We start from the raw sequence: 12,961 nt of genomic DNA, 5'->3' as shown, positions 1-12,961 counted from the left end.
AATAACCTCAGGACAGGGTTAACCCCAGGCTAACCTGGCTCTGTCCTGTTACTCAGCTAATAACCTCAGGACAGGGTTAACCCCAGGGCTAACCTGGCTCTGTCCTGTTACTAATTACTCAGTATTCAATTACTCAGTAGCTAATTACTCAGTATTCCAGTGAGAGGTCAACAATACATTCAAACTACAACAGTATTCCAGTGAGAAGTCAACAATATAATCAAACTACTATAGAATTCCAGTGAGTACAGGGTTTCCTTTCTATTTTGAAGTCGTTCTGATAGCCCACTACAGGCTGTTTGATGGGAGCAAGCCGTCCACTTTTCCACCTCAGCTATTTACACCACACTCTCCATCTACACCAGGATCTTAAGAGCTACGCGATCCTGTTCTGTGAGCTTGTGTGGCCTACCACTTCGCAGCTGAGCCGTTGTTGCTCCTAGACGTTTCCACTTCACAATAATAGCACTTACAGTTAACTGGGGCAGCTCTAGCAGGGCAGAAATTTGACAAACTGACTTGTTGGAAAGGTGGCATCGTATGACGGTGCCACGTTGAAAGTCACTGAGCTGTTCAGTACTGGCCATTGTGTGCTCGATTTTCTATACTTGTCAACATGTGTGCCTGAAATAGCCAAATCCACTAATTTTAAGGGGTGTCCACCTACTTTGAGTAGATAAGAGCTGGTAGGATGACCACTGGGCCAGTTACAGGAGTGATCTAGATGAGAGCTGGTAGGATGACCACTAGGCCAGTTACAGGAGTGATCTAGATGAGAGCTGGTAGGATGACCACTAGGCCAGTTACAGGAGTGATCTAGATGAGAGCTGGTAGGATGACCACTAGGCCAGTTACAGGAGTGATCTAGATGAGAGCTGGTAGGATGACCACTAGGCCAGTTACAGGAGTGATCTAGATGAGAGCTGGTAGGATGACCACTAGGCCAGTTACAGGAGTGATCTAGATGAGAGCTGGTAGGATGACCACTAGGCCAGTTACAGGAGTGATCTAGATGAGAGCTGGTAGGATGACCACTAGGCCAGTTACAGGAGTGATCTAGATGAGAGCTGGTAGGATGACCACTAGGCCAGTTACAGGAGTGATCTAGATGAGAGCTGGTAGGATGACCACTAGGCCAGTTACAGGAGTGATCTAGATGAGAGCTGGTAGGATGACCACTAGGCCAGTTACAGGAGTGATCTAGATGAGAGCTGGTAGGATGACCACTAGGCCAGTTACAGGAGTGATCTAGATGAGAGCTGGTAGGATGACCACTAGGCCAGTTACAGGAGTGATCTAGGTGAGAGCTGGTAGGATGACCACTAGGCCAGTTACAGGAGTGATCTAGATGAGAGCTGGTAGGATGACCACTAGGCCAGTTACAGGAGTGATCTAGATGAGAGCTGGTAGGATGACCACTAGGCCAGTTACAGGAGTGATCTAGATGAGAGCTGGTAGGATGACCACTAGGCCAGTTACAGGAGTGAGTGATCTAGATGAGAGCTGGTAGGATGACCACTAGGCCAGTTACAGGAGTGAGTGATCTAGATGAGAGCTGGTAGGATGACCCCTAGGCCAGTTACAGGAGTGATCTAGATGAGAGCTGGTAGGCTGACCCCTAGGCCAGTTACAGGAGTGATCTAGATGAGAGCTGGTAGGATGACCCCTAGGCCAGTTACAGGAGTGATCTAGATGAGAGCTGGTAGGATGACCCCTAGGCCAGTTACAGGAGTGATCTAGATGAGAGATGGTAGGATGACCCCTAGGCCAGTTACAGGAGTGATCTAGATGAGGGCTGGTAGGATGACCCCTAGGCCAGTTACAGGAGTGATCTAGATGAGAGCTGGTAGGATGACCACTAGGCCAGTTACAGGAGTGATCTAGATGAGAGCTGGTAGGAGGACCACTAGGCCAGTTACAGGAGTGATCTAGATGAGAGCTGGTAGGATGACCACTAGGCCAGTTACAGGAGTGATCTAGATGAGAGCTGGTAGGATGACCACTAGGCCAGTTACAGGAGTGATCTAGATGAGAGCTGGTAGGATGACCACTAGGCCAGTTACAGGAGTGATCTAGATGAGAGCTGGTAGGATGACCACTAGGCCAGTTACAGGAGTGATCTAGATGAGAGCTGGTAGGATGACCACTAGGCCAGTTACAGGAGTGATCTAGATGAGAGCTGGTAGGATGACCACTAGGCCAGTTACAAGAGTGATAAAGATGAGAGCTGGTAGGATGACCACTAGGCCAGTTACAGGAGTGATCTAGATGAGAGCTGGTAGGATGACCACTAGGCCAGTTACAGGAGTGATCTAGATGAGAGCTGGTAGGATGACCACTAGGCCAGTTACAGGAGTGATCTAGATGAGAGCTGGTAGGATGACCACTAGGCCAGTTACAGGAGTGATCTAGATGAGAGCTGGTAGGATGACCACTAGGCCAGTTACAGGAGTGATCTAGATGAGAGCTGGTAGGATGACCACTAGGCCAGTTACAGGAGTGATCTAGATGAGAGCTGGTAGGATGACCACTAGGCCAGTTACACGAGTGATCTAGATGAGAGCTGGTAGGATGACCACTAGGCCAGTTACAGGAGTGATCTAGATGAGAGCTGGTAGGATGACCACTAGGCCAGTTACAGGAGTGATCTAGATGAGAGCTGGTAGGATGACCACTAGGCCAGTTACAGGAGTGATCTAGATGAGAGCTGGTAGGATGACCACTAGGCCAGTTACAGGAGTGATCTAGATGAGAGCTGGTAGGATGACCACTAGGCCAGTTACAGGCGTGATCTAGATGAGAGCTGGTAGGATGACCACTAGGCCAGTTACAGGAGTGATCTAGATGAGAGCTGGTAGGATGACCACTAGGCCAGTTACAGGAGTGATCTAGATGAGAGCTGGTAGGATGACCACTAGGCCAGTTACAGGAGTGATCTAGATGAGAGCTGGTAGGATGACCACTAGGCCAGTTACAGGAGTGATCTAGATGAGAGCTGGTAGGATGACCACTAGGCCAGTTACAGGAGTGATCTAGATGAGAGCTGGTAGGATGACCACTAGGCCAGTTACAGGAGTGATCTAGATGAGAGCTGGTAGGATGACCACTAGGCCAGTTACAGGAGTGATCTAGATGAGAGCTGGTAGGATGACCACTAGGCCAGTTACAGGAGTGATCTAGATGAGAGCTGGTAGGATGACCACTAGGCCAGTTACAGGAGTGATCTAGATGAGAGCTGGTAGGATGACCACTAGGCCAGTTACAGGAGTGATCTAGATGAGAGCTGGTAGGATGACCACTAGGCCAGTGGGACAGATGGATGGTGTAGTGTCGTACCTCCTCCCTGCATCATCTTGTAGATCTTGCTCTCGATGTGGAGCTGCGGGTGTTTGGTCTTCACACATTCTAGCTTTATGGCCACCTCCTCTCCTACCGAGATATCAGTACCTAGAGAGAAAGACAAACACATTACATATTACCACTCAGAATTGGTCATCTTCTTCATTGACTATGTTAAGACAGCTTGCAGCATTCCTGAAGAAACTGGATTTGTTACGGAACAAGTCTTGCACTACAACTCCACCACACATCACGAAATGGAAATATTCACAGACCAGATGTTGTAGCCGAATTACACGCATAGGATCATAGGCTCACTCATACATCCACACCACAGGATCATAGGCTCACTCATACATCCACACCACAGGATCATAGGCTCACTCATACATCCACACCACAGGATCATAGGCTCACTCATACATCCACACCACAGGATCATAGGCTCACTCATACATCCACACCACAGGATCACAGGCTCACTCATACATCCACACCACAGGATCACAGGCTCACTCATACATCCACACCACAGGATCACAGGCTCACTCATACATCCACACCACAGGATCACAGGCTCACTCATACATCCACACCACAGGATCACAGGCTCACTCATACATCCACACCACAGGATCACAGGCTCACTCATACATCCACACCACAGGATCACAGGCTCACTCATACATCCACACCACAGGATCACAGGCTCACTCATACATCCACACCACAGGATCACAGGCTCACTCATACATCCACACCACAGGATCACAGGCTCACTCATACATCCACACCACAGGATCACAGGCTCACTCATACATCCACACCACAGGCTCACTCATACATCCACACCACAGGATCACAGGCTCACTCATACATCCACACCACAGGATCACAGGCTCACTCATACATCCACACCACAGGATCATAGGCTCACTCATACATCCACACCACAGGATCACAGGCTCACTCATACATCCACACCACAGGATCACAGGCTCACTCATACATCCACACCACAGGATCACAGGCTCACTCATACATCCACACCACAGGATCACAGGCTCACTCATACATCCACACCACAGGATCACAGGCTCACTCATACATCCACACCACAGGATCACAGGCTCACTCATACATCCACACCACAGGATCACAGGCTCACTCATACATCCACACCACAGGATCACAGGCTCACTCATACATCCACACCACAGGATCATAGGCTCACTCATACATCCACACCACAGGATCATAGGTTCACTCATACATCCACACCACAGGATCATAGGCTCACTCATACATCCACACCACAGGATCATAGGTTCACTCATACATCCACACCACAGGATCATAGGCTCACTGATACATCCACACCACAGGATCATAGGATCACTCATACATCCACACCACAGGATCATAGGATCACTCATACATCCACACCACAGGATCACAGGCTCACTCATACATCCACACCACAGGCTCACTCATACATCCACACCACAGGCTCACTCATACATCCACACCACAGGATCATAGGCTCACTCATACATCCACACCACAGGATCACAGGCTCACTCATACATCCACACCACAGGATCACAGGCTCACTCATACATCCACACCACAGGATCACAGGCTCACTCATACATCCACACCACAGGATCACAGGCTCACTCATACATCCACACCACAGGATCACAGGCTCACTCATACATCCACACCACAGGATCACAGGCTCACTCATACATCCACACCACAGGATCACAGGCTCACTCATACATCCACACCACAGGATCACTCATACATCCACACCACAGGATCACAGGCTCACTCATACATCCACACCACAGGATCACAGGCTCACTCATACATCCACACCACAGGATCACAGGCTCACTCATACATCCACACCACAGGATCATAGGCTCACTCATACATCCACACCACAGGATCACAGGCTCACTCATACATCCACACCACAGGATCACAGGCTCACTCATACATCCACACCACAGGATCACAGGCTCACTCATACATCCACACCACAGGATCACAGGCTCACTCATACATCCACACCACAGGATCACAGGCTCACTCATACATCCACACCACAGGATCACAGGCTCACTCATACATCCACACCACAGGATCACAGGCTCACTCATACATCCACACCACAGGATCACAGGCTCACTCATACATCCACACCACAGGATCACAGGCTCACTCATACATCCACACCACAGGATCATAGGTTCACTCATACATCCACACCACAAGATCATAGGCTCACTCATACATCCACACCACAGGATCATAGGTTCACTCATACATCCACACCACAGGATCATAGGCTCACTCATACATCCACACCACAGGATCATAGGATCACTCATACATCCACACCACAGGATCATAGGATCACTCATACATCCACACCACAGGATCACAGGCTCACTCATACATCCACACCACAGGCTCACTCATACATCCACACCACAGGCTCACTCATACATCCACACCACAGGCTCACTCATACATCCACACCACAGGATCATAGGCTCACTCATACATCCACACCACAGGATCACAGGCTCACTCATACATCCACACCACAGGATCATAGGCTCACTCATACATCCACACCACAGGATCACAGGCTCACTCATACATCCACACCACAGGATCACAGGCTCACTCATACATCCACACCACAGGATCACAGGCTCACTCATACATCCACACCACAGGATCACAGGTTCACTCATACATCCACACCACAGGATCACAGGCTCACTCATACATCCACACCACAGGATCACAGGCTCACTCATACATCCACACCACAGGATCACAGGCTCACTCATACATCCACACCACAGGATCACAGGCTCACTCATACATCCACACCACAGGATCATAGGCTCACTCATACATCCACACCACAGGATCATAGGTTCACTCATACATCCACACCACAAGATCATAGGCTCACTCATACATCCACACCACAGGATCATAGGTTCACTCATACATCCACACCACAGGATCATAGGCTCACTCATACATCCACACCACAGGATCATAGGATCACTCATACATCCACACCACAGGATCACAGGCTCACTCATACATCCACACCACAGGATCACAGGCTCACTCATACATCCACACCACAGGATCACAGGCTCACTCATACATCCACACCACAGGATCATAGGCTCACTCATACATCCACACCACAGGATCATAGGTTCACTCATACATCCACACCACAGGATCATAGGCTCACTCATACATCCACACCACAGGATCATAGGTTCACTCATACATCCACACCACAGGATCATAGGCTCACTGATACATCCACACCACAGGATCATAGGATCACTCATACATCCACACCACAGGATCATAGGATCACTCATACATCCACACCACAGGATCACAGGCTCACTCATACATCCACACCACAGGCTCACTCATACATCCACACCACAGGCTCACTCATACATCCACACCACAGGATCATAGGCTCACTCATACATCCACACCACAGGATCATAGGTTCACTCATACATCCACACCACAGGATCATAGGCTCACTCATACATCCACACCACAGGATCATAGGTTCACTCATACATCCACACCACAGGATCATAGGCTCACTGATACATCCACACCACAGGATCATAGGATCACTCATACATCCACACCACAGGATCATAGGATCACTCATACATCCACACCACAGGATCACAGGCTCACTCATACATCCACACCACAGGCTCACTCATACATCCACACCACAGGCTCACTCATACATCCACACCACAGGATCATAGGCTCACTCATACATCCACACCACAGGATCACAGGCTCACTCATACATCCACACCACAGGATCACAGGCTCACTCATACATCCACACCACAGGATCACAGGCTCACTCATACATCCACACCACAGGATCACAGGCTCACTCATACATCCACACCACAGGATCACAGGCTCACTCATACATCCACACCACAGGATCACAGGCTCACTCATACATCCACACCACAGGATCACAGGCTCACTCATACATCCACACCACAGGATCACTCATACATCCACACCACAGGATCACAGGCTCACTCATACATCCACACCACAGGATCACAGGCTCACTCATACATCCACACCACAGGATCACAGGCTCACTCATACATCCACACCACAGGATCATAGGCTCACTCATACATCCACACCACAGGATCACAGGCTCACTCATACATCCACACCACAGGATCACAGGCTCACTCATACATCCACACCACAGGATCACAGGCTCACTCATACATCCACACCACAGGATCACAGGCTCACTCATACATCCACACCACAGGATCACAGGCTCACTCATACATCCACACCACAGGATCACAGGCTCACTCATACATCCACACCACAGGATCACAGGCTCACTCATACATCCACACCACAGGATCACAGGCTCACTCATACATCCACACCACAGGATCACAGGCTCACTCATACATCCACACCACAGGATCATAGGTTCACTCATACATCCACACCACAAGATCATAGGCTCACTCATACATCCACACCACAGGATCATAGGTTCACTCATACATCCACACCACAGGATCATAGGCTCACTCATACATCCACACCACAGGATCATAGGATCACTCATACATCCACACCACAGGATCATAGGATCACTCATACATCCACACCACAGGATCACAGGCTCACTCATACATCCACACCACAGGCTCACTCATACATCCACACCACAGGCTCACTCATACATCCACACCACAGGCTCACTCATACATCCACACCACAGGATCATAGGCTCACTCATACATCCACACCACAGGATCACAGGCTCACTCATACATCCACACCACAGGATCATAGGCTCACTCATACATCCACACCACAGGATCACAGGTTCACTCATACATCCACACCACAGGATCACAGGCTCACTCATACATCCACACCACAGGATCACAGGCTCACTCATACATCCACACCACAGGATCACAGGCTCACTCATACATCCACACCACAGGATCACAGGCTCACTCATACATCCACACCACAGGATCATAGGCTCACTCATACATCCACACCACAGGATCATAGGTTCACTCATACATCCACACCACAAGATCATAGGCTCACTCATACATCCACACCACAGGATCATAGGTTCACTCATACATCCACACCACAGGATCATAGGCTCACTCATACATCCACACCACAGGATCATAGGATCACTCATACATCCACACCACAGGATCATAGGATCACTCATACATCCACACCACAGGATCACAGGCTCACTCATACATCCACACCACAGGCTCACTCATACATCCACACCACAGGCTCACTCATACATCCACACCACAGGATCATAGGCTCACTCATACATCCACACCACAGGATCACAGGCTCACTCATACATCCACACCACAGGATCACAGGCTCACTCATACATCCACACCACAGGATCACTCATACATCCACACCACAGGATCACAGGCTCACTCATACATCCACACCACAGGATCACAGGCTCACTCATACATCCACACCACAGGATCACAGGCTCACTCATACATCCACACCACAGGATCACAGGCTCACTCATACATCCACACCACAGGATCACAGGCTCACTCATACATCCACACCACAGGATCACAGGCTCACTCATACATCCACACCACAGGATCACAGGCTCACTCATACATCCGGATCACAGGCTCACTCATACATCCACACCACAGGATCACAGGCTCACTCATACATCCACACCACAGGATCATAGGCTCACTCATACATCCACACCACAGGATCATAGGTTCACTCATACATCCACACCACAAGATCATAGGCTCACTTATACATCCACACCACAGGATCATAGGTTCACTCATACATCCACACCACAGGATCATAGGCTCACTCATACATCCACACCACAGGATCATAGGATCACTCATACATCCACACCACAGGATCATAGGATCACTCATACATCCACACCACAGGATCACAGGCTCACTCATACATCCACACCACAGGCTCACTCATACATCCACACCACAGGCTCACTCATACATCCACACCACAGGATCATAGGCTCACTCATACATCCACACCACAGGATCATAGGCTCACTCATACATCCACACCACAGGATCATAGGCTCACTCATACATCCACACCACAGGATCACAGGCTCACTCATACATCCACACCACAGGATCATAGGCTCACTCATACATCCACACCACAGGATCACAGGCTCACTCATACATCCACACCACAGGATCATAGGCTCACTCATACATCCACACCACAGGATCACAGGCTCACTCATACATCCACACCACAGGATCACAGGCTCACTCATACATCCACACCACAGGATCACAGGCTCACTCATACATCCACACCACAGGATCACTCATACATCCACACCACAGGATCACAGGCTCACTCATACATCCACACCACAGGATCACAGGCTCACTCATACATCCACACCACAGGATCACAGGCTCACTCATACATCCACACCACAGGATCATAGGCTCACTCATACATCCACACCACAGGATCACAGGCTCACTCATACATCCACACCACAGGATCACAGGCTCACTCATACATCCACACCACAGGATCACAGGCTCACTCATACATCCACACCACAGGATCACAGGCTCACTCATACATCCACACCACAGGATCACAGGCTCACTCATACATCCACACCACAGGATCACAGGCTCACTCATACATCCACACCACAGGATCACAGGCTCACTCATACATCCACACCACAGGATCACAGGCTCACTCATACATCCACACCACAGGATCACAGGCTCACTCATACATCCACACCACAGGATCATAGGCTCACTCATACATCCACACCACAGGATCATAGGTTCACTCATACATCCACACCACAGGATCATAGGCTCACTCATACATCCACACCACAGGATCATAGGTTCACTCATACATCCACACCACAGGATCATAGGCTCACTGATACATCCACACCACAGGATCATAGGATCACTCATACATCCACACCACAGGATCATAGGATCACTCATACATCCACACCACAGGATCACAGGCTCACTCATACATCCACACCACAGGCTCACTCATACATCCACACCACAGGCTCACTCATACATCCACACCACAGGATCACAGGCTCACTCATACATCCACACCACAGGATCACAGGCTCACTCATACATCCACACCACAGGATCACAGGCTCACTCATACATCCACACCACAGGATCACAGGCTCACTCATACATCCACACCACAGGATCACAGGCTCACTCATACATCCACACCACAGGATCACAGGCTCACTCATACATCCACACCACAGGATCACAGGCTCACTCATACATCCACACCACAGGATCACAGGCTCACTCATACATCCACACCACAGGATCACTCATACATCCACACCACAGGATCACAGGCTCACTCATACATCCACACCACAGGATCACAGGCTCACTCATACATCCACACCACAGGATCACAGGCTCACTCATACATCCACACCACAGGATCACAGGCTCACTCATACATCCACACCACAGGATCACAGGCTCACTCATACATCCACACCACAGGATCACAGGCTCACTCATACATCCACACCACAGGATCACAGGCTCACTCATACATCCACACCACAGGATCACAGGCTCACTCATACATCCACACCACAGGATCACAGGCTCACTCATACATCCACACCACAGGATCACAGGCTCACTCATACATCCACACCACAGGATCACAGGCTCACTCATACATCCACACCACAGGATCACAGGCTCACTCATACATCCACACCACAGGATCACAGGCTCACTCATACATCCACACCACAGGATCATAGGCTCACTCATACATCCACACCACAGGATCATAGGTTCACTCATACATCCACACCACAAGATCATAGGCTCACTCATACATCCACACCACAGGATCATAGGTTCACTCATACATCCACACCACAGGATCATAGGCTCACTCATACATCCACACCACAGGATCATAGGATCACTCATACATCCACACCACAGGATCATAGGATCACTCATACATCCACACCACAGGATCACAGGCTCACTCATACATCCACACCACAGGCTCACTCATACATCCACACCACAGGCTCACTCATACATCCACACCACAGGATCATAGGCTCACTCATACATCCACACCACAGGATCACAGGCTCACTCATACATCCACACCACAGGATCATAGGCTCACTCATACATCCACACCACAGGATCACAGGCTCACTCATACATCCACACCACAGGATCACAGGCTCACTCATACATCCACACCACAGGATCACAGGCTCACTCATACATCCACACCACAGGATCACAGGTTCACTCATACATCCACACCACAGGATCACAGGCTCACTCATACATCCACACCACAGGATCACAGGCTCACTCATACATCCACACCACAGGATCACAGGCTCACTCATACATCCACACCACAGGATCACAGGCTCACTCATACATCCACACCACAGGATCATAGGCTCACTCATACATCCACACCACAGGATCATAGGTTCACTCATACATCCACACCACAAGATCATAGGCTCACTCATACATCCACACCACAGGATCATAGGTTCACTCATACATCCACACCACAGGATCATAGGCTCACTCATACATCCACACCACAGGATCATAGGATCACTCATACATCCACACCACAGGATCATAGGATCACTCATACATCCACACCACAGGATCACAGGCTCACTCATACATCCACACCACAGGCTCACTCATACATCCACACCACAGGCTCACTCATACATCCACACCACAGGATCATAGGCTCACTCATACATCCACACCACAGGATCACAGGCTCACTCATACATCCACACCACAGGATCACAGGCTCACTCATACATCCACACCACAGGATCACTCATACATCCACACCACAGGATCACAGGCTCACTCATACATCCACACCACAGGATCACAGGCTCACTCATACATCCACACCACAGGATCACAGGCTCACTCATACATCCACACCACAGGATCACAGGCTCACTCATACATCCACACCACAGGATCACAGGCTCACTCATACATCCACACCACAGGATCACAGGCTCACTCATACATCCACACCACAGGATCACAGGCTCACTCATACATCCGGATCACAGGCTCACTCATACATCCACACCACAGGATCACAGGCTCACTCATACATCCACACCACAGGATCATAGGCTCACTCATACATCCACACCACAGGATCATAGGTTCACTCATACATCCACACCACAAGATCATAGGCTCACTCATACATCCGGATCACAGGCTCACTCATACATCCACACCACAGGATCATAGGTTCACTCATACATCCACACCACAGGATCATAGGCTCACTCATACATCCACACCACAGGATCATAGGATCACTCATACATCCACACCACAGGATC

The 12,961-nt window shown here is 49.5% G+C and overlaps 1 protein-coding gene across 2 annotated transcripts in view; it reads right to left on the bottom strand.

Moving 5' to 3' along the window:
- Window positions 1-12,961, bottom strand: part of LOC129833728 (casein kinase I-like) — a 75,471-nt gene that overhangs the window by 39,127 nt on the left and 23,383 nt on the right. For both annotated transcript variants that reach the window (XM_055898509.1, XM_055898508.1), the window contains exon 2: window positions 3,337-3,447. In XM_055898509.1, coding sequence (XP_055754484.1) covers window positions 3,337-3,447 — 111 coding nt within the window. The remainder of the gene's footprint in view (window positions 1-3,336; window positions 3,448-12,961) is intronic.

The sequence above is a fragment of the Salvelinus fontinalis genome, chromosome 34, assembly GCF_029448725.1.
Source record: "Salvelinus fontinalis isolate EN_2023a chromosome 34, ASM2944872v1, whole genome shotgun sequence".
NCBI classification, from domain to species: Eukaryota; Metazoa; Chordata; class Actinopteri; order Salmoniformes; family Salmonidae; genus Salvelinus; species Salvelinus fontinalis.
This window is presented reverse-complemented; position numbering and strand designations above follow the sequence as displayed.